Genomic DNA, 24,325 nt, shown 5'->3' on the forward strand with positions numbered 1-24,325 from the left:
AGGAGATGGGGTCGTTAGCAGGGATGTTGAAATAACTGAGGATAAGAGCCATGATTTCACAGGATAGAAAGTGGGGGAGCCATGCGGCGAAGTGGTCTAGGAACAGGCGGGTGGGACCTGGGGACTGGTAAATAACTGCGACACGCAGGGGCAGTGGGCGGAAGAGTCGCAGGGTGTGGACTTCGAATGACTGGAAGCTAAGCGAGGGAGCTGAGGGAATGACCTGGAAGGTACAGTTAGGCGAGAGCATGACGCCTACTCCTCCACCGCACCTGTCATGGGATATGGCGGTGTGAGATAACTGCATGCCATCAAAGGACAATGTAGAGGGGGAGGTAGAATCGGACCGCTGTATCCAGGTTTTGGTGAGGGCGAGAAGGTTTGGTGGTGAAGAGGTCATGGATAGTTGGGAGTTTGTTGCATGCGGATTGGGAGTTCCATAGGGCACATTTGAATGGGGCAAGGAGGGGCATTTTGGTAGAGAGCAGTACGGGGTGGGCCTGGGATGAGGGATATGTCCCCTGCGGCTAGGAGTAGCAGGGTAAGCACATGGGTAGGGGATTGACAACTGGTGTTTTAATTAAGGAGATGAGATTGGAAGTGTTGGTTTCACTGGTGCTTTGCTCATTGGATAAAGGCAAAGAGTCTGGTTATTGACAAATCTGTTCTTGTCAAGAAAGACTGGTTAGTGTAAACCATGCCTCGAAGATGTGTTAAAGAAATCCAAGCTATGTTTGGAGAAAAAAACACTGCATGCCAACATCAAAACCTTTTCCCATCTGTGAAGTGTGGTGGAGTGAACATCATGGTTGGGGGCTGTTTTGCTGCCTCAGAGCCTAGACACTTTGTGAGCACTGAGGGAACAATCAATTCTAAGTTATATCAAAACGTTTTACAGCAGAATTTTAGGTAGCAGTTCATGATTTCCAGCTGAAGAGACATATGGTGATGCAACAAGACAATGATGCAAAGCGCATAAATAAATCAACCTCAGAAGATTTGTGCTTTGGGGGGCCATTGAGCTTATGCACTGAGCTGATTTCTGCAAGAAGCAAACAACAGCAGTGACCCGGCTTGCTATTGCAGTCCAAGTTTCCATTGAAATGAAACCATTGATTGAAAATCCACAAAACACCTAGAATCTAATTGCATGAGTGAATGGGAACTATTAAAACCCCATTCAAAAGTATTATCCAGTACTTTGCTGCAGAAATTCTGCAACAATAACGTGATGTGTGAACAGACAGTGAATGACCACGAGGACACTAGGGAACAGCTGTAGGCTTGTGTATTCATGTGAAAGCCACAACGTAAGCAGGCACCCATCGCACTGTATGAAGACAAGCTGGTACTTGCAGACATTGGCTACAATGAACCTGCAAACGCAGTATAAGCTCCAGGCAAGTGTATTCCTACTGTGAGCTGTTTTAGGATATATTAGGCCGGTCTCACACGAACGGATTTGAATTGCAGAATCTGCGATCACAGTCCGTTTAGAGGATCTGCAGTAAAACGCGGGCCTTGAAAGGCATGTATTTTCGAGATTTCCTTCACACTTGTGGATAAGAATTGCGTATTTTGTGAGCGTAAGAAAAATCGCATCATGCTGTATTTTATAATTGATTCCGAGCAGATAAAGTCAATGGATGCGAGTGCCCGCTGTCAACAAGGCAATTAATATCACGTATGAGCGTCAGAATTGCTTGGAACTAGCATAGAAAAGCCTGAATTCTAAGATATAAAGAGCGAATGAATTTTCGCCTGGGTAGTTGCCTGGCCGATGTTCTAATGTCATTTCCCGCTTGCAAGTTTTTTCCACACGAATGATATGCTGTGCATACATATACATCTGGCCGGAAAATTGCACGATCTTCCATGACCATTCACAATTACGTTTATGTGAGCCCGGCCTTAATCAGAGCCAGTAGTCCATTTCTTCAGTACTGAGTATTGATCCTGAAGTTATGGTTGTATTTTAATTTTAAGGTTTAAAATTAATAGCATAACTTTTCTTTATTCTTTACTCACACTGTACTGTCATATTTTTACAGGTTGAATGAGCAGGATAAAGAAAGTCCAGTCTTTCAGTTTGCACCCTGATCACTACAGATAGTGGTATGTCAGCAGTTAGAGAGGTTGGCCACCACTCTCTACAGAATAAGTACAGAGTGGTTTCCTTCCTGGACACAGTTCCAGGCGGGCAGGAAACTAGTGCAAGTGCAGAGCAGGAGGTGCTGGTAGATGGGGTCACATTACGTGCCCCCCCAATAGGGGCCATTTGCAGGACAGAGTCACCACTGTACAGGAGGATGACTTTGGAGGTGAGACTTCGTAAAAGAAAAGAACCCTACAGAACCCCTAATTACATTATACAGTGTTAGTAAATTGCTCAAATACGATGCATCTCCTTCTTCTAACTATTCTATACAAAGTGGCCAACCCCCTTAAGTGGCCAGGATTGGGATTATCTCTGCCTGCATTATCAGCAATCAGGTACATGTAAACTAATTTTATAAGGGTGTTAAAGTTTATAAATATACAGCAACCAAATCCTTGCTGAATATCAGCACTGGAGAAAATGATATGACTGATCTTTTTAATGTGTGGCAATCTGGGACACAGCATGGAATCGGAGCCCATTTTACTACATGCTGGACACGTGTTGCTTGGGGTTAGACTGTCAAGAGCTGCAGAGCCACAATGTGGCCAGCTTGTGGTTCAATTCAATTACTTTTGCAAAAGATGTAAAACAAACTAGGAACTGCAATAGTTGGCCAGCAACCTCCAAACCAATATTTGCATGTTCATGAGTGACTGCCACTCATGTACTATTTTACAGATCTCTCTTCACTGATTAACCTTTGTGCTCAAAAGTTTTCAGCAATGCAAATCTCAGTGTTATTAGTTCTTTGCAAGTCTTTTCCAGTTTTTACATTTATCAAATTTGCATATCTTTAGCTATATGTAAAATACTGGCATACCAAAAGTAAAGTATCCTGGCACATCATGAGTTTTAATGAATGGAACTTTACTAAAGGCACTCAGTCCCAAATAAAGCTGTATGAAACACTGCAGGCGAAAGGTTCACGCCATGCAAATTTTAAGATGACAAAAGAAGTATTTGTTGTACAGGGTAATGACCCACTCAGCAGTAAAAACTAAGTTTTTCTTTAATCTTATCTTGATTTCAACAAGAGCGGTTTATAACAAAATTTTCATAGACATGTATCCACCCTTGCTCTCCTTCAATTTACTTAAAGGTGTTGTCCAGTTGTAAACTATTATTGGCCTACACTTAGGATAGGCCATCAAGAGTAGATTGTCAGGGGTCCACTGCCTGGGATTCCTGCCGATCAGCTGTTTGGCAGGCCAGTGCACAGCTAGTAGACAGCTCCATTATCACGGCAGTGTTTGGGATTGGTATTGCAGGTCATTCACATGAATGGGAACTTTGCATGCAACACCAAGCCCGGCCACAACAGTTGGAACGGAGCTGTCTGCTTCTTGTAGAAATCAGCTCAGTGTATTGAGTGTGCTGGCCTGGCAAACAGCTGATCTGTAAGGGTCCCTGATTGCACATTTCCGCTGATCCACTACTGACAGATAGGCCATCAATTGTTTACAACCAGATAACCCCTTTAGGGATTCAAATTTCTCATGAAACAAATAAGAAACAAGACAAACTACAATACACATCCCAACCACTGGGTACCAACACAGTCTCATACAGCGTAGACATTCCCTAAGGCTGGGTTCACACAGGGCGGATTCCCGGTGGAAATCTTGCGGTTTGGCCGCAGCGAAAAACCGCGAGATTTCCGCCGGGAGAAGCGCTGCTTCAAAACCCTCGGCACTTAGCCGCGGGTTTTAAAGCGGCCTGGCCGCTCGCTCTTCCACTGCGGCCGGCGCTCCCTCTAGAGGAGAGCGTGGCCGCAGCAGAAGAAGAAAAAAAATAAACATGCTGCAGCCGGCGAATCCGTGCCGTAGCGACGGCTTCTGCGAAATCTCGTCCACACGGCTGGCCAATACCGGGATTAGCGGCCGCAGGCGGATTCGCCGTGACAAAATTCTGGACGGAATTTCCGCAGCAAATCTGCCCCGTGTGAACCCAGCCTAACAAAATATAGTAAAATCTTTTTTTTTTAAAGCTCACAACACACATCTCTGGAAAGATTACGCCAAGTGGAAAGGTAAGAAAGGAAAGGACACATCTTTAAGAAAAGAAGGAAATATGTGGGCCATAAGACAGATAACACCATCACTAGATAACTGCTACCCAGCCAAACCTGGATGGTGAGAATCTTCTGCTAGACACTTCTGGCACTAGTTTTCTTGGCTGAAAACACAACACAGCCACCTTGTTGGCAATCGATTCATTGCTGAAAGTCGAATCTAGAAAAAAATGAACTTTTTGGAGTTTTCAGAAAAGTGTTTAGCCCATTCCTACCCCCTGGCTGGGAAGCAGTTCCAGTGAATGGATATACATTCATGTCCTATGGATGGTACATACTGAGCCCGCACCATCTGCAGCAGAAGCTGGATTCCTGCTGCAACAGCAGGGGATTAGTGAGAACTTTGAGGGAGGGCACTCCTTCTGTGAAATCATTGGTCCTCCACCATGTAATTGCAGAGGACCGATGGACTGCTATTGCAACCGAATACCAGACAATTGCGTCTGGGTCTGCCATGCATGCGATCACTGTGATAAGAGATAATCAACTGTAGTATGGAAGTACTGCAATGCATTATCAGAGCAATCAAAGCTTCATACCGTAGGTTTATAGACACATAAAAAAAATAGTTTAAAAAACAGTAAAAAAATCCAATTTTGCACTTTTTTCTTTGTCAAAAAAAATGTAAAACCCCAGCACATTTGGTATCACTGCATCTGTAATGACCTGTACAATAAATTGAACACATTCTTTAAAAAAAAAAATAGAAAAATGCTTTTTTGTTCATTTCGCCTTCCAAAAACTGCAATAAGGGTTCCTTCACACTGGCGAGAAAAATCGCACAATTTTCTCGAGATGAGAGAGTGAGTAAAAATGCATGATTATGAAACCAATGATTTCAATGGTTTCATTCTTATTTGCAATATTTTCACTCCTGCGTTGTTGCATGCAAAAAAAAAAAAGAAAAAGAAAAATTGCAGCATGCCTTTTCTTTTTGTGATATCGCAAAAAAAAAAAAATCCTTCATTTATTCAGTCTTTTGGTCGTTCAAACGATAATTGTTGCATGTAAAAGAGCTTTAAAAGATTTAAGAAATAACTGCTACAAAAGTACTAATTGCTACTAAGGGTATCAAGCACTATTTACATTGTTCATAAAAGCATTATATACAGTAAGTAGCTTATCTACGGTTCTTTGCTTAATGGTCCTTTTACATGGGACGAGCTGTTGGTCAAACGATGCCTGGCAGCTCATACAAGTGATGTTTCATAGAAGCAAGCATTGTTGGCATCGCTCACAGGCAGTAGTACTTGCCTTAACACAGCTGCCCCTTCAAACAACTGATTGGCAGGGGTCATCAATATTTTAGTCCTAGAAAACCCCTTCAACGAAAAAAAAGAAGATTAATGTCAAAGTGAAAAACCTTTACAAAATGATGTTAAAGGGGTTTTCCCAGGGAGAATACTGTTGATGACCTATCTATCCTCAGGATAGGTCATCAATCGGCTGGGATCTGTCGCTTAAGACCCCAACCGATCAGCTGATTGTTTGCCCGCTGACAGCGCCGCAATTGCACAGATGTCGAAGCCGAAGTCTCTGCTCCGACTTCTGTGTAGTGGCCGGTGCTTGTAACTGCAGGCATGGCTCGCGTTGATTTCAGTGAAAGCCATGCCTGCAGTTACAAGTTTCTGCTACTACACAGCGGTCGGTGCATAAGCTTCTGCTGCTTCCGCTAAGACCTCTGTGGAATTGCGGTGCTGTCCACAGGCGCACAATTAGCCGGTCAGTTGGGGTCCCAAGCGACGGACCTCAGCCGATGAACTATTGATGACCTATCTTAACTTTAAGGAAAACTTTGCTCTCGAGTGATATTTCACAATATTCAATAGCTTAAGCCAACTTTAAGTAGAGTAACTTTATAAATATTTTGCTTCTATCACTTTTTTATTACATGATGCGGAATGCCACCAATGTGGCCAGTTAGAAGACCCTGTGGGCCCTGACATGCCGTCAAAATAGGTGTCATGTCAATGCACACTAAAAGACAAGAAAAGCAAGCAGCAGGGGACTTTGAGCAGATTTGTTGTTACTTTGACATTAAAGAGTATTTTCTGTTGTTCACTGTCAAAAATAAAAATGAATCAAAAACATTAAGAATAAAACACAATAGAGTTAAATGCCAATATTTTCCTATAAACCCTGCAAATTAACTCCAGTGCTATTATATTATAAAAATGTAATTAGATGTATCATTAAATCTCTTTGTATGGGTAATTTAAGTATGTACTGTAACCCACTTTTTAAAAATCCGTATGTTACATTACATAATTTCTCCAATCTGCCAGTTTTTTTTTCATATTTTCTTTTCTTCAGTTTGTTAAGCAATCATATTTGTGTTTTTTTTCAATTTTAGAAAGTAGGAACATGTGCAGGGATTACTGTGGTTTGCGCTTGGGGAATTTTTCACACTTCAATGCCCAAATGCTGCTAGTCTCACTTCTTTCTTTTTATCAATGGGTTTACATTTTGTCATGTGGCAAATGTAGGATTATCTAATTTTAATTCAGTTGACATCCTCCCTAGAGAGCCAAAGGTTAAGTTTTCTATTTTCCACAACACAATAAAAACGTATAAAGAGCTGAACCACAGTTATATTAAAACCTTTAATAATTAAATATAAAATCATGGTGGAGAATCTGAAAACATCAATTTTTTGTGTTTCATGTAGAACATAGTAAAACACATTATATCAGCACAGTCCCTCATTAAAAACTATTTCTCATTTCAGAGGTATAAATACATAAATTATTTATAAAATAAAGTGCACTTCTGTTAATTTCTGTGAGAAAAATAGAATACAATTACCAGTATTTAACACTAAAGTAATACACAAAATATATTTTAGAAGAACACTGTACATAGATTTAACATTGTAACATGAGGATTTTATCACACAGATATATCATTTCTTGGTGATGAATCTACTGCCTAAAACTGCTGATGTAAAACTGAAGTGTTGCAAGAAAAAAAGGGGGTTATCAGCTGAGTGCCTCATCCTAAGGACTCCTTCACATGAATGTTGGTGACAGCGTATTCCGCACACAGGTTTTACATGTGGAATAAGCTCCCACACTGCCACTCACAAGCACATCTTGTTTCCTGGTATTATTAAACACACGGCTTTATTAGACTTGAATGTTCTACTTTTTGAAAAGCATACTTGTAAACTGCACATACAATTTTCTTTCTTCACACTTGTGAGAGATTACAGTCTATCCTCCACTTTCGAGTCAGTTCTTGAAAGGTGAGGTGGTGGGCTAAGTCACCTGCAGATTAGTAGAATAGCCAATTGTGATGCAGAATGCATGGTCAGGTGACTCACATATGCACTATGGATAATAATTAGAATTCATTTATAAGTGCACCTATATCTACCTGTAACCCAGATCTGTCTCGGTAAATAACACAATCTCAGTACAGAAGATAAAGTAGTAATGACTGGTAATATCTAGAGATGAGCGAGCGTACTCGCTAAGGCAAACTACTCAAGCGAGTAGTGCCTTATTCGAGTACCTGCCCGCTCGTCTCTAAAGATTCGGCGGCGGGCGGGGAGCAGCAGGGGAGAGCAGGGAGGAACGAAGAGGAGATCTCTCTCTCCCCCCCGCTCCCCGCTGCAACTCACCTCTCACCCGCACCTTAGAGACAAGCGGGCAGGTACTCGAATAAGGCACAACTCGCTCGAGTAGTTTGCCTTAGCGAGTATGCTCGCTCATCTCTACTAATATCTTATCGGTAAACATATTATACACCAGCACTGGTGGTCCTCCACTCTTCTCAACATGTGGGCTGATTTAGACACTTCTTATAGCAGTAGAACTATTCTGTGAGTCAAAATTAATCCCCAATATTCCACGAGTTTGTCAGAAATGTCGAATAGTTGTTTTTTTTGCATAAGGTGAAGTGAGCTTCGGTCTCTAAGGCTTTTCTTGGTCCCCTTTATACCTTGTAAATCGGTCAGCAAAATTTGGTGCAGTTAATACTATGCCCAAAATCATGTTTTCCAGACTGCTTTCTACTGAACATTAATCCTTTCCAATCCAATTTGTATTCTGGTTTTCCTAGGGGGCTTACTCTTTTTCTGCTGTTATACAACGGCACTATATGCTGGCTAAAGCCAGTACTGCATAAGGTGACACGTTGGATAGGCTCTGACAGGAGAGAGGCTGGCAATATACAGTAAGAGAACCCCGACGGATATCTTCCAACATCAAAGCTGTACAGCCTTAAATCATAATGCCTTCAGAGGTCAGACAGTGGATTGGAAAGGGTTAAGCACAGATTTATTATTACTTAATATAAAAATAATGCGATTCTAAATGTCCTGCATTTCTTTTTTTTCCCATACTTTACTAGACCAATATAGTAGCCAGTGCTTAACAATCACTGCTGCACTTTCTCTTGCATTAGGTTAGTTAGTATCTTACTCATCCGGCTGAAATGCTATGTTTGTTTTCCCAACCGAGATGACTTGTTTTAAACTGTTCTTTTTCAGTTTACCACTGCTCTCATGCCTTGGTAGACCACGATCATTCAAGCTAGAAACTGCAGATGGGGATAATGTTGTCAGCAGATCTACAGGCCATGAAGTAAAGTCAGGTGACTGTCTCATTTGCTGTACTTTCTGTCTTTTTCCACTATTAAAAGAAACCATAAAATATATATCACTCATATAGAATGCATATTTTCAGACTGCAGGCACTGCTAAAAGGGGAAATTGAAAGACAAAATATACTTACCGTATATACTCGAGTATAAGCCTACCTAAGTATAAGCCAAGGCACCAAGTTTTACCCCAAAAAACTGGGAAAACTTGTTTACTCGAGCATAAGCCTAGGTTGGGTTTATACTCGAGTGAGGTCAGTCCACAATTGTTTTCAATGGGGCCGCTGCTGCTGCCAGCAGCTACATTGTAAGCATTGGGCTGTGTGGAGTGATTTTCAGGGAAAGGCTTTAAATATAAGCCCTTCCCTGAAAATCATCCCTAACGTGTAAAAAAATTTAAAAAATAAACACGTACCTCTCCACCGCTGTTGGAGCTCAGGCGCTTGGTGCTCCGGCAGTGCAGTGAAGTTCTCTCAGCAGGCAGGGATGTAAAATCAATTAATGACCTAGCGTTGCCTGCGATTGGCTGAGTGCTGTGACCAATCACAGGCAGTGCTCAGCTGTCATTCAATGAATGGCTGAGCGCTGCCTGTGATTGGCTGAGCACTCCGCCAATCAGATATAGCCCTTTCAGCAGACAGGGATTTTAAATCCCCACCTGCTGAAAGAACTTCACTGCACTGCTGGAGGACCAAGTGGCTGGACGTGCCTGAGCACAAGTGGAGAGGTATTTTATTTTTTTTATCTTTTACATGTAGGGATGATTTTCAGGGAAGGGCTTATATTTAAAGCCCTTCCTGAAGATCACTGCATGCAGCCCATTGCTTTCAATGGGGTCGCCAGCAGCAGCAGCGGCTCAATTGAAGGAAATAGTGCACGGACCTGCACTCGAGTATAAGCCGAAAGGGGCTTTTTCAGCATAAAAAATGTGCTGAAAAAAGTCGGCTTATACTCGAGTATATACGGTATGTCATATTGAAAATTGTATTCATCAAGCTTTTTATATTAAATATTTAATTTTAATTTTACATTTTCAATGTCACTGTCTATATTTGAAACAAATCCTAATATCTTGCAGTTTTCACTTCAGCCACTAAGCCTAATATTAGGCTGACACTTTCTTTTATATAGAGAAAACTTCTCAGTAGTGGTTTTTTTATCATCATGGGCAGGATTATAATAAAAGTTAACACAGGATCTATGATTCATAGTTGGTGATAGTCACAGTTCACCTTCTCTGCTTCCCTGCAGAGTGACCTCTGCACATGTCAGAGTATGCCTACAACAATCTCCTGTAGAAGTCAGTGGCTCTCTTTCTCCTGTCCATTGTGTTTTTGGCTTATATGGTTGCTGTAAAGTATTTCTCTAAAAGTGTAGCTCGAACAGCAGATCTAATAGTCATGTACATATTCTACAGTAAGAATATAAAAACAACTTAGAAGAAAAGGAATTTGTTTCACTTTCTGGTTTTATTTATTAAAAGAAAATATAAGTGATAAATTTACTTTAAATCAAAACTCCCCTTTCCTTCCAGAATTAACTATGTTCATGTGCAATCTAATTCAATGATTGTTACAAGGCCAGTAAAAAGATATGACATGGACTTACAGAAATGCTGCCTTCTAGTAGGAGGCACTGCAGAGGCATTGTTCCATCTACTAGAGAACCATGCATGACTTTATAGGTCTGTTCACGCCTACTAGGTGCTCTCCCTAAGCAGAAATGATACCCTTACAACCCACGTCACAAGCCTCTCACCAGCCAAACCAATAATCTACTGCACACTGATGAGGAACAAAAAGCCCTGAAACAGTCTGTCTATGCATTGTTATCTTTTCCTTCTGGAGAAGACTGAATTTGGCCTATATTTCCAGTCATTGTTACAAGGCTGGCTAAAAGGTCTGACATTGACTTGTAGGAATGCTGCCTTCTAATAGGTGGCGCTGCAGAGGCATTGTTCAATCTTCCAATTTGCATAAATTTCCTAGAGCAGTGGTGGCGAACCTATGCCACGTGTGCCAGGGACGGCACGCAGAGCCCTCCCTGCTGGCACGTGCTGCCGTCGGCCGCTCAACACGGTATTGATTACCGGCTGGGGTGCCGCAGTTCCTCGCCGGTAATCACTCTGGCAGTGCTGATCCCATCCCACATTCTGACGTAAGTGTGCATTCGGGATCCTCCTCCCCCGAGTCCTCTCCTTCTAAGTTCTGTAGGAGAGGACAAAGGAGGAAACATTCCGGGCTTACACACTGCTGGGGCTACTGTGTGGATATTACTACTGATGGGGTTAATATTATTACCGGAGCTACTAAAAGGGTTATCATTACTACTCAGGCTGCTGTAGGGGACACTATTACTACTGAGGCCACTGTGGGGGTCACTATTGTTACTGAGGCCACTGTGGGGGTCACTATTGTTACTGAGGCCACTGTGGGGGGGTCACTATTGTTACTGAGGCCACTGTGGGGGACACTATTACTACTGAGGCCACTGTGGGGGGACACTATTACTACTGAGGCCATTTTGCATGTGGCAGCATACCTCAAGCTGACTCAGAGTATGTTTACACACGGTGGAAACGCTGCAGAATGTCGGCAGCGAAAATTTCTGTGGCAATTTCCGCATCAAAAATACAGTCAAAATCTGCACTATTGCTATGGATTTTGACAAGAAATCAGTTGTGTATCCACAGCTGAGGTCATACTATTCTGTGCTCCCCCTCACCTGCTCTGAAGGCTTCCCTAGGTCAGTGCTCCCGGCTTCCAGTTCCTAGCGGCCTGGCAGGTGCGGCGCGGCTGGTCAGGTGAAACCACTGCAGGCCGCTGAGAGCCAGAAGCCGGGGAGCGCTGACAGCGAGAAGCCTACAGAGGAGGTGAGGGGGAGCGCCACATAGTATGAAATCAGCTGCGGGTACGCAACTGATTTCCAGTCAAAATCTGCACCAATGGTGCTCCAGAGCTGCTGCTAGGAAATAAAACACAGGGCGTTCCTCCCTGTCTATTTTGAAACGGCCCTGTCATTTTTCTAATGACTGAGGCAAAAATCATATGTCGTGCTAAAACCCCGCCCTCTGACCTGTTGGCACTTTGCTATAAATAAGTGGAAGTTTGGGCACTCGGTCTCTAAAAGGTGCACCATCACTGCTCTATAGTAAGATGACCACCATATTACACAGAAACCTAAACAAAAACTCTGGTAACAGTAACACTAAGTCGACAAGATACATGCATGCATCATTGTTTAGATACTCTGTGACTACATTTTCTCACTGCTTTGATACTTGTTTTTCCCTCTCTCTCCAACCATTCCTGATGTATCTTATGCGCTAACATTCCTGCATAAAGTTACAGCTTGTCTATGACCACAGCACCCTGTTTTACTCTGCACATAAAACAATTTTTCCAGGCACTTTAGTATTATGACTGGTGAACAAGATATTAAGATAAATGATGGGGTGAAAATGACTTACATAGCATGCAATTCACCTACACATTTCACTGAGTGTGGGCATGTGGAGAAAACTGGTTGTTCTAGTTAAGCTTACAATTAACTAAAATCCCCAAGTCCTTTTCTATATTAGTGTTTCCCATTTTAGTGTGTAATGCTGACATGTATTTCCTCTGCCCATGTGCATAACTTTACATTTATTAGTGTTAAACTTTATTTGCCACTTTTCTGCCCATGCCTCCAACTTATCCAGATCCTCTTGCAACCACAACCATCTTGTGTCCTCTCGTGTAAATTTCTTTACATAGCTTTGTGTCATCTGAAAATATTGATATTTCACTGTGCAATCCTCATACCAGGTCATTAATAAATATATTAAAAGAATAGAACCCAAAACTGTCCTCTTTGATACCCCACTAGTAATGGTGACCCAATCAGAATATGTACCATGTATAACCACCCTCTGCTTTCTATCACTGACCAGTTACTTACCCACTTAAACACATTCTCACCAAGACCAAGTATTCTCATTTTATATACCAACCTTTTATGAAGCATAGTATCAAAAGCTTTGGAAAAGTCCAGATACACAAGATCCAATGATTGTTTCTGGTTCAGTCTAGAACTTACCTCCTCATAGAAGCTGATTAGGTTAGTTTGACAGGAGCGATCTCTCATAAACTCATGCTTATACAGAGGTATACAGCTATTTTCCTTAAGGAACTCCAGGATAGCATCTCTTAGAAATCCTTCAAACATTATACCCACAATAGAAGTAAGACTTACCGTCCTGTAGATTCCAGGTTTATTTTTGACCTTTTTGAATATTGGTACCAATTTGGCTACGCGCCAATCAAATGGAACAGACCTTGTCACTATAGAGTAGAGGAAACAATGGTCTATCATTTTACCTAATTCGTTTAGAACCTGGGAGTGTATGCCATTGGGACCTGGTGATTTGTCCATTTTAATTTTTTCTTGTGTAAATTCTTTTTTTTTTTATTGAAGATACAAATAGTAGATGCAATATAGTGTTTAAAATAAAATATTTACATTTTAATCTTTTTAAGATGGCTCTGCGCTTCATGGGTTAGACTAGTGACATTTAGTGGAGAGTTTACATTATCACTCTGCATCTCATTTGAGATTTCATTTTCCTCCGAATACACTGGAGAAAAAACAATTTAATAGATTTGCTTTCTCCTCATCAACCTCCAGAATTTCTACTACATTAATTATTAAGGGGCTAATGCTTTCAGCATTAATCTTTTTACCATTTGCATAGTTGAAGAACAGTTTAGGATTAGTTTTATTCTCTCTGGCAACAAGTCTCTCTGTCTCTATCTTTTATCTGCTTTTAGCTGATTTTTACATAATTAATTTTTTTGCTTATAGGTTTTCAGTGCTTCTTCGATGGTTTCTTGCTTAAGGGTGCCTGCACACGAACGGAATTTCCAGCGCGTTATTTTAGGCACATTATCTGCCCCAGACCGCAGCCAATATACTCCTATGAGGATCCGCAGTTATCCCCAGACGGACGGATTTGTATCGCGTTTTTTCACGCGCGTGAAAAAATCTGCGACCTGTTCTAATTTGGGTCGGATTCTGCGCATGAAGCCTCCAATACAAGTGAATGGGTGCGTTTTTTCACGCAGTACATCCGCAGTGCAGCTGCAGATGGAGTCACTGGTTGCTATGACTACAGGAAGTAGGCATGGTAGGAGGCGTCCCAACACACAGCACAGAGCTTCACAGGCAAATTTGTAGAGGGAGATAGGTAGTATTTCTTGCCAATGCAGGATTTAAGAATGCAAAATCTGTAGTAATGAATTCCTCTTGTGAATTTTTTTGCAGTGACTGAAATAAAGTCATGCTGGAGAAGCGCCTGAAAAAAGTTACATGGATCAATCATGCCCACAAAGACATCTGCTCACCGGGTGAAAGCATGTTGCCAGAATAATTTAACGGTGCTCGCACAAGCAAGAGGGACAAAACGGAATCTGGGTGTTGGTTTTTAAGCTGTTTTCCAAGGAATGGGCAGTTCTCTAGGGGTTGGGTTTACAATAAGGGGTGTCTGCTGGTTTTTCTGCGCGTTTTTTTCCGCAACACATCCGCGTATATCCGCGCGTGATTTTTCACGCATCAGCACCTATCCGCAAGCACATAAATAGGTACCATACGTGCGTGAAAATCCGCTAGCGGAATCCGGAACGCTCGTGTGCAGGCGGCCTAAGTAGTTTAAACGCTTTCTTTTTGCTGCTTATTGCCCCATGTACAACTTTATTGAGTCACATTGGTTCTCTCCTATTGCTAAGTCTTTTAATCTTGTACAGTAAGAACCTCTCACAGTAAGTAATTAGGATGTTTTTTAAAGTTTCCCATTTATTGTTTGTACTCTTATATTTAAGGACATTATCCCAGTCAATAAGGTTAAGGGCATCTCTGAACTGGTCAAACTTGGCCTTCCTAAAGTTCAGAATATTCATAGATTCCCAAGAAAAATCTATCATGAGAGACCAGTTGAAATTTATTATATTATGTTCACTATTTTGCAGGTGCCCCCCAACCTGCACCCTATTAAACTGTCAGGTCTGTTTATTAATATTAAGACCAAAATGGTCATCCCTCTAGTCGGGTCCTGTACAAGTATGGTACTTTAGTAATAGACAGAAATTTGTGACCTCTATGCTGCTTCAATAATAGATTTTCAGTAGTTTCTGTTATATTTAGTGGTCTATAGAAACTCTCCATGTAGATTTTATTGCTGTTTTTCCTTCCATGTATTTCCACATGTTCATCTCCCTCCCATACATCTTCCCATAATGTGGGCTTTAAACAAGTTTTTACATAAAGAAAAACCCCTCCACCTTTTCAGTTTTTACAATCTCTTCTGAACAGACTGTAACCCTGTAAGTTCACCACCCAGTTACAGCTTTCATCCAACCAGGTCTCCATTATTCCCACTATGTTGTAGTTTTCCTCAGACATTATTACTTCTAGTTTGTCTGCTTTATTGGTCAGACTTCTAGCATTAGTCATCATAAATTTAGAAGGTTTTGGTTATTTTTTATATTATGTTTATCTCTACCAACTATTCTGCCAGTTCTAACTGTACTAATCCCTCTTGCTGCTCCACCCTCATTTCCATTACTTAGTCACAGGTCACTGTCTACACTGTCTTCCCCTCTATCTTACTGTCTGGCTGCCCCCCACTACCTCCCCCCTTCAGTCTAGTTTAAACACTCCTCCAACCTTCTAGCCATCTTCTCCCCCAGCGCAGCTGCACCCTCCCCATTGACATGCGGCCCATCCCTATGGTAGACCCTTTTTCCTAAACTTGTTTACCTCCCTAATCTCCCACTGCCTTACTGGTGTGGCAGGTGGTACAGGTAATATTTCAGAAAACACTACTTTGGAGAGCCTTACCCTAAGCTTACATCCTAGTTCCCTGAAATTATTTTTAAGGGCCTTCCACTTAACTCTAAGGCCTTAGTCAGACGGGCGTTTTTTCGCGCGATTTGCGGATCGCATGTCGGATGCGCATGCGCAAATCGCGTGACCGGGGGCGAAAAATCGCGGGAAAAATCTGCACCTAGCCGCGTTAATCGTCGCAGCAAAACGCCCGTCTGACCGGAGAAAAATCGCAGTGCGCATCAAAATGCGCATGAAACTTAGACTGACCGGCCAAAAAAATGATTTTGGTGAGCACATAAAACGCCGAACGCAGATAGGCGCCATCTGCGAATCGTCGTGTCCTATAATTTATCGCATATCCGCATAAAAAGCGGACATGTGACCGATACCATAGCGAACCATTGGTTTTATATATGCGCGAATCGCATGCGCATGCGCAAATCGCGCGAAAAAACGCCCGTCTGACTAAGGCCTAACTTTGTAATTGGTGCCATAATGTACCATGACCACTGGATCCTCACCAACCCCTTCCCAGTAATCTGTCAACCAAATCCGCAATGTGTCAAACTTGAGCACCAAGAAGACAACACAACGTTCGACCGATCCTGGTCTTTGTGCAGATTGCCCTGTCTGTCCTCCTGCTAATTGAGTCTCCCACTACCAGGACCCGTGTAACCTGTAGTGAGCTCCCATTTCCCTTCTTACTGGAGCAGACATCCCTCTGGCCGTTAGAGGACATGTTGTACTGCAGCAGTGCTAATCCTGTAATGGCATTCCCCTCATTTGCCAACTTTGCAAACTTGTTGGGGTGTGCCAGTTCAGGACTAGCCTCCCTGGATCTCTTTCTTCCACCCCTCTGTCTGTCATCCAGCTAGCTGCCTGCTCATCCTGCTCTCCCAAACTACCATCCACCCCCACATCTACCCCAGCGATTACCTGCTCAGTGAGCAGCAAACTCCTTTACATGTTGCCAATGGATCTCAGTGTTATAAAGCTGCTCATTTGAGGCCTCCCAGGACTCGGTCATCAGCCACCTTCTCTATTCCATCTACACAGTTCCTATTGGACAAACCATTAGGAGATTTGGCTTTCAGTACCATTTCTATGCTGACGACTCCCAGTTATGCACCTCTTCCCGTGACATGACTGCACTGTTCCTTCAGAATGCCGCCGACTGTCTGTCCACTGTCTCTAATACTATGTCCTCTCTATACCTAGAACCTCTAAAAAAATTGATCTACTGGTGTTTCTGCTGCCTACTAACCAATCTCATCCTGATATCTCCATCTCAGTGTGTGGCACCACCATAACTCCCAGACAGCGCGCCTGCTGTCTTGGGGTTATAATCGACTCCGATCTCTCCTTTACACCGTACATCCAATCTCTGGCCTGAACATGCCACCTACACCTCAAGAGCATCTCAGGAATCTGCCCTTTTCTCACCGTGGACACGGTTGAAATGCTCACTGTTTGCTCTCAACCACTCTTGGCTCAATTATTGCAACTCACTGCTGATCAGCCTTTCCCCTCCATTCCATCTTAAATGCAGCAGCCAGGCTCATCTTCCTGTCCAGCTACTACACAGATGCTTCTGCCCTGGGCCAGTCACTGCACTGGCTGCCTGTGAAATACAGAATTAAATTTAAACTCATCCACATAGCTCTCTCTAGCACAGCACCACCCTACATTGTTTTCCTCATCTCAATCCAGCAGCCAGCCCGCAACCCTAACTTCGCTATCGAAATCAGACTAAGGGCCACATCTTATTCCTGCCTCCAAGACTTCGACAGAGCAGCACCAGTCCTCTGAAAAGTGCTACCCAAAACTATCCGGGCAATTCCTGACACATAAAACTTCAGACGTGCTCTCAAAACGCACCTCTTCAGGGAAGTATATCATATCCCCTAAACCAAACCCCTCTGTACTTCGCCTGATAACATGCTCACTAGAGATGAGCGAACGTGTTCTTAACGAACACTTACGCACCCGGACACCGGCTTTGCCGAGGACTTCAGTGTCCGCGCGTAAAGCTTCGGCGGGCGCCGGGGAGAGGCGCGGCGGCGCGGGCGGCAGCAGCGGGGAACAGGGGGGAGCCCTCTCTCTCTCCCTCTCCCCCCCACTCCCCGCCGCACCCCCCCGCGCTGCCACGGCGACCCCCGAACTTTTTTCGCCCGAGCACGGAATTGCTCGCAAAGTTCGGTGTTCGGGCGAAAAGGGGCGGAGCCGAACACGTTCGCTCATCTCTAATGCTCACTGTTCTACTGATTGCAACCCCTGCCAGCTGCAATTAACCAGCCCCTGCAGTCATACCCCTTTGGCCACTATTTGGCACAATTTGACCATTGTATATGTGTATAACATCCCACACTCTCCCCCTCGCCATACCGTGCACATCTCCCCCTCACCATACCGAGCACATCTCCAGACCGTTTACCTTCTGTATCATCCTATTATCTGTAGTATGTAAGCTCGTTGGAGCAAGACCCTCACCCCTACTGTTTCCATCAACTGATTACTAGATGTAACTGTGGTTTTGTTTGTTTCCCCCTGCTTTGTAAACTCTGTGGAATATGTTGGCACTATATAAAGATTATCATTATTTAGATCCCGGAAAACCTCTTCAACATGGTGATTAAAATTATGGAGAATATGAGTGAATAAGAGTGATGAGAGAAAGTGGGAGAAAACAAATGTGCATAGTAGAATATGCAAAAATATCTCCTTATTGCGGGTGAAGAATCTATTTCCTATAAAATATTAGTTACTAACAATTCCCATGCATTTTGAAACAATGCTCTTGACTGACGAAAACTGTTTACTTGGCACTGACAATGTGACATTTTGAGTTTTGTTAACTCATATTTATGAATTAAAAGATCTGTTGTTTAATTAACGAAAAGCATCTCACCTAAATAGCAGCCAGCAAGAATTTTAGTACCCTGTACTATGAATATGAAATGGACAGCACATGAAAAATGCATACAGTAATTATAACATTCTAGCAAATTAAAGTATAAAGACTATGCCTGCACTTCAGAATGGATGATCCTGTGATGGGTGATCTATGTATAGGTGTTACCTTCCACTGTAATTCTGCCTGTGATGATAATGATATGACTGCTGAAAAGTTTTCTCTACAGAACAGGGAATGCCAAGATTGTTATTGATGACATATTTCCTTTAAAACTTTCCTGCAACCTACTGATCACTGCTAAGGGTCTATAGTGTGCTTACAGTGAGCAAACTGTAGTATTTAAAAAAACAAAACATAAATTTAACTTCTAATTGTCGTTTCTCCAACATGGCAAGTGGCAGTATCTTAGTGAAGCTTTTTAACCCCTTAGTGACGGCCCTATCGTAAAAATACGTCCTGCTGTTGCAGGATGTGTATGGAGGGAGGTAGCGGCGTTATCTCCCTCCATACAGCGCGGGCATCAGCTGTTTATTACAGCTGACACCCGCGGGCAATAGCTGCGTTTGGCCGATCACGGCTATTAACCCTTTAAATGCCGCTGTCAATTCTGACAGCGGCATTTAAATCCCCCGAACAGCGGTGAGATCGGGGGAGCCGTGCAGGTGTCATGGCAGCCGGGGGCCTAATGAATGGCCCCAGGGCTGCCTTAGCAGACTGCCTATCAAGCCATCCACACAGGGTGGCTTGAAAGACTGCCTGTCAAAAAGCAGTATGACGTAATGCTATAGCATTACGTCATACTGCAGGAGCGATCAAAGTATCGCATCTTAAAGTCCTCCAGGGGACTTCAAAGTAAAGTAAGAAAAAAGATCAATAAAGTTTTTTTAATTGTTAAAAAAAAAAAGTTATAAAAGTTTAAATCACCCCCCTTTTGCCATATCTATTATTAAAAAATCAAAATCATAAAATAAAAATATGTATTTGGTATCGCTGCGTCCGTAAAAGTCCAATCTATCAAAGTAGTGCATTATTTTTCCCGCACGGTGAACGTCGTCTGAAAAAAAAAAAAGAAAGAACGCCAGAAATACACTTTTTTAGTTACCCTGTCTCCCAGAAAAAACGCGATCAAAAAGTCGTATGTATTCCAAATTGATACTATCTGAAACTTCACAACATCCCGCAAAAAATGAGCCCTTGCTCAACTACATCGGCGAAAAAATAAAAAAGGTATTGCGCACACAAAATGACCGCAGAAAATAATTGAAAAAAATTAAATATCTTTAAAAAAAAAATAAAAGTACTACAGCAAAAACAATACTATACAAGTTTGGTATCGTAGTAATCGTACTGACCCATAGAATAAAAATATCAGGTCGTTTTTGTTGCAATTTGTGTGCTGTAGAAACAGGATGCACCGAAAGATGGTGGAATGTCGTTTTTTTTCCATTTCTCTCCGCTTAGAATTTTTTAAAAGTTTTTCAGTAAATTATATGGTACAATAAATAGTGCCATTGAAAAATACAACTCATCCCGCAAAAAACAAGACCTCATACAGCGACGTCGATGGATAAATTAAGGAGCTATGATTTTTTAAAAGGGAGTAGGAAAAAACAAAAATGGAAAAAAAGCAAAAAAGCTCCGTCACTAAGGGGTTAAGTGAGCAGCGAGGCAGATGCTGAGGATTTTATTTTCTCAGAGGTTCTAGCTCCTATGTCTACTACATGGCTATTGATAACATATAAATGAATTGAAGTTCCCTAAGCTCTCCGTCTGTGTACCTTTAAACCAGAAGTAGAGATGAGCGAACGTACTCAGATAAGCACTACTCGTCCGAGTAATGTGCCTTATCCGAGTACCGCTGTACTCGTCCTGAAAGATTCGGGGCGCTCCGCTGCTGACAGGTGAGTCGCAGCGGGGAGCGGGGCAGAGCGGGCGGGAGAGAAAGATCTCCCCTCCGTTCCTCCCCGCTCTCCCCTGCAGCTCCCCGCTCCGCAGCGCGTCCCGAATCTTTCAGCACGAGTACAGCGGTACTCGGATAAGGCACATTACTCGGACGAGTAGTGCCTATCCGAGTACGTTCGCTCATCTCTAACCAGAAGTATACTTTATATCCCTAGAAGAAAGGATTGAAACCTGTTACAGTATATTTTTATTTAAAAAAAGTGGAATACATCTGCACGGTCTTATAAGGCCATGCAAATTATAAATTAATTAATTATAAAAAACGGTTTCCAGCAGTGATTGGATGACATTTTATTCAAGATTTTATACATAAATATATAAGCTATAGAATATTCTTGTTCTGACATTGTGAATTACGAGACAAATCTCTTTCCTCAATCTATCTTACGGTGTCACAGGTGAGTTGACATCTGTGTCATGATGTGACATAAATTTCAGATCCTTTGTCTTGCTGGGGACTACTGACATCTGCAGAAACAAAAGACAGACACATTAGTAGTGTGACAAGCAAAGAGGCCAAGTGTGTACATCTAACAAACCCACCAGCTTCCTGGGGAAAGAGAGAATATACCCCATTTCCAACATACTGTATCACTTGAGGTCTCCTTGTTGAAATGTGGTAGGAAATAGGCTCAGGCCCCACTTTCCTCCAGTCAAGTGAGAAACAAACATGAGAAATTATTCAGAGTACATTTTTTCCTGCACCTGGTTGTTCACCAGTTATAGAGAAATTTAGAGCACTAACCACCAAAGTCATCCTATAAACAACACAGTGTGGAACACATGAAATAGATATTGCTACAAATGCTTTCATCTTAAAAGTCTAAGGCCTCCCTCACACGGGCGTTTTTGTACAGCGTTTAGTGCTGCCTTTTCAGTGCTGGGCTAAACGCTGTACAACGCTCCCAATCATTTCAATGAGGCTGCCCACACAAGCGTCAAAACGCTGCTCTTTGACAGCGATGCACGTTCCATTTTTGGCCATTTTCAGCTGTGCGTTGTCCATTGAAATCAATGGGCAGCGGTTTCAGTGTTGCTGAAAATGTGGCACAACTTGGTACCACGTTTTTGGCAGCACTAAACACAAGCGCTAGCTGCACTACCTTAAAAAAAAGTAATACTCACCTAGCAGGCACCATCCAGGTCCCTGCTCCTGCTCTCCAGAGCTTCAGGCAGGCTTCCGGCTACTTGTCATCGCCAACGGAGCATCTTTTGCCAGTGATGGGGTTTGAAAACCCTGCCTCCAGCAAGAGATTGCTCTGATTGGTTCCATGAGCGCTGGCTGTTTCTTATATAGATTTGTAGTTTTTAGAGATCCTTGGGGAATACAGTAGAATAAACAATACTAAGCCATATTGACTACAACTAAAGACCTTTTTACACACAGCGATTAACACTCAAAATCCATAAATGTGTGCCCACTGTGCACTTTTCGTCCATCGCTGACTTCAGGTCAGCATAAAATCCATTGTCTCTGATAACAGGGACCGCATACTGAGTTCTCCATGGGCAGCACTAATAACATCCTTTAACAGCTGATTTTCACTGGAGAACAATAGCGATGTATTTAGACAACAGACCACCTGCTGTTCTATAAATACATGCAAATAAAGCTAGTTGGCTACTAAAGAGTGGATTAATCCATTAGTACCTAATGCAAAATGATTGCTCAAAACTGTCAGTTTCTGACAAATTTTGAGCGTTCATCTGTGTGTGTAAATGCACTTTAACACCATTGTGTGGCTTCAAGAGGGAATCAATCACACTCTTGGGAAAATATTTCCCACTAACCTTTCTTTAATGGGGTATTTTGGTTAAATTAAGTGAAATTTATATGCCTCATAAGGCGACATGTAATTTTGTAATATAATGTTATAAGCTGCAGAGATATTGTGGACTCCCCTGTTTAGTTCTCCATTGGTATCCAGTGGTTATGACCAGTACGATCCGCTGTTTTACTAGTCAGGCTGATCAGTGCCTTCAAATTCTGTAATGATAACAGTTTCTACAGATGTCAATGAAGACTCGTCAGTAACTAAAAATGGGACATTGTGGAAGATGTAATTTTTGTACTCCTGCTGGAAAATGTGGAACTCTGATGCTGAGTGCAAAGCAGTGGTGGCGCAGGTCAGCAAATAAGGTACTGGAGTTCAGTTTGATTATTTAGATGGACGTTTGGAATAATGGCAATAAGTGGAAAAGTTAGGAAAATTTGGAAAGTAGAGTTGTGGAGTCGATAAGTCAAAATTCCTACTCAAACTACTATATTTCACACTCTGACTCCCTCAATAAATTGCACATGTATAATAATTAGTAATAACAAATATACTGAAATAGACTGGAAGCATCAAGATTAATATATTATAATTAATATATTGTAAATTAATATCTATTTCTATTTTGAGGATGGAGTCATTGCATTTCTATTCATTTAGATTCCATTGCCCAGCTTTATAGCATAGCGTAAGTAAAGTCATCTAGCAATACAACAAACCAAACCATAGTTTCTGCAACAAACCAGAAATCTAATCAAAATGAGGTGATATCACAGATGCAAGCTAGAAAGTCACACAGGTGAAGTTTGTCATGCTGGACCTCTGGTGATCCCAGACTCACCCCAAAGCAAGACTCTAAAGACCGCTTTGCCACTGCTCAGAGACTTCAGTTCCTGGAAAGATACCTTTACATGGGAAGACTGTTAGGTGCATAAGTGCCTAGAGTACCCCCTGCCTATCACTCCTCTGCTTTACACAGGAACGATAGTCCTTCTGTGAATGGAGGCAGAGTGGGTTGGAGATTGTTCAGGCCCGCCTGTCTTCATTCACAATAAACAGGCAGTTGTACATAATTGAACGAATGCCTGTTTATACGGCCCAACAGTCGCTTAGCTTATAGATCTGCTAAATACCAAGTGTCTCTAACAGGTGAGCAATTTTTCGTTCATTGCCCTGTGGGAGGCAGTGTGTACACGAGACAATTATTGTCCAATTTCACTTTTTCCAGCGATAATTCGAGTGATAGTCGCCTCATGTAAAGGTACCTGAACATTAAAGCACACTGATCTGAACGGACTTTTGCTTAGAATGTTGTATCAGACATCTCCAGGCAGTGACAAATTGATTCAACCCTTTCAAGATCAGAGATTTTTCATTTTTTACTCTGCTTTTAAAGAAATCATAACGTTTAAAATTTTCCACCCACTTAGCTGTACAACATCTTGTTTTTTTGCGTCATGAGTTCATTCTTTAATGGTACCATTTTATGTACCGCATACTGAATTCAAAAACTTGAAAAAGTTTTTAAAGCAGAGTTAAGTGGAAAAAAAAAGTGCAACTCCGCCATTTCTAGGGAGGTTTTGTTTTTATGGTGTCCATGGTGGAGTAAAAATGAGATGGTATCTTTATTCTGTGGGTCAGTATAATTACGGTGATACCAAATTGACACCCATATCTTTTCTTCATAACTTTACTTTCTATTAGTACCTAATTAGGGTGCATATACATTTTTCATCACTTTTTTTAGGTTTTTTTTGGAATATGGGTTAACCAGGAAAAAGTACAATTCTAGCATTGGGTATTTTTTTTCTCATGGCATTCACTGTAGAAGAGAAATAACCCAATAATTAATAGACTGGACTTTTGTAGACTGGGTGATATCAATTAAATTGGTTGTCCGAGATTTTTTTCTTTCAAAAACAGGTTCTTCATGCAGCTCATTAATACCTCCAGGCATGTACTCATTATCGCGATTCCCT

General features: G+C 42.0%; 1 protein-coding gene across 2 annotated transcripts in view; it reads right to left on the reverse strand.

Moving 5' to 3' along the window:
• Positions 1-6,896: 6,896 nt before the first annotated feature.
• Positions 6,897-24,325, reverse strand: part of AHI1 (Abelson helper integration site 1) — a 185,961-nt gene continuing 168,532 nt past the window's right edge. For both annotated transcript variants that reach the window (XM_066605823.1, XM_066605816.1), the window contains exons 24-25: positions 20,960-21,039; positions 6,897-8,866 (exon numbers count right to left, since the gene is read on the reverse strand). In XM_066605823.1, the coding sequence (XP_066461920.1) occupies positions 8,653-8,866; positions 20,960-21,039 (294 nt within the window). In that variant the 3' untranslated portion in view covers positions 6,897-8,652. The remainder of the gene's footprint in view (positions 8,867-20,959; positions 21,040-24,325) is intronic.

The sequence above is a fragment of the Eleutherodactylus coqui genome, chromosome 1 (assembly GCF_035609145.1).
Source record: "Eleutherodactylus coqui strain aEleCoq1 chromosome 1, aEleCoq1.hap1, whole genome shotgun sequence".
NCBI classification, from domain to species: domain Eukaryota; kingdom Metazoa; phylum Chordata; class Amphibia; order Anura; family Eleutherodactylidae; genus Eleutherodactylus; species Eleutherodactylus coqui.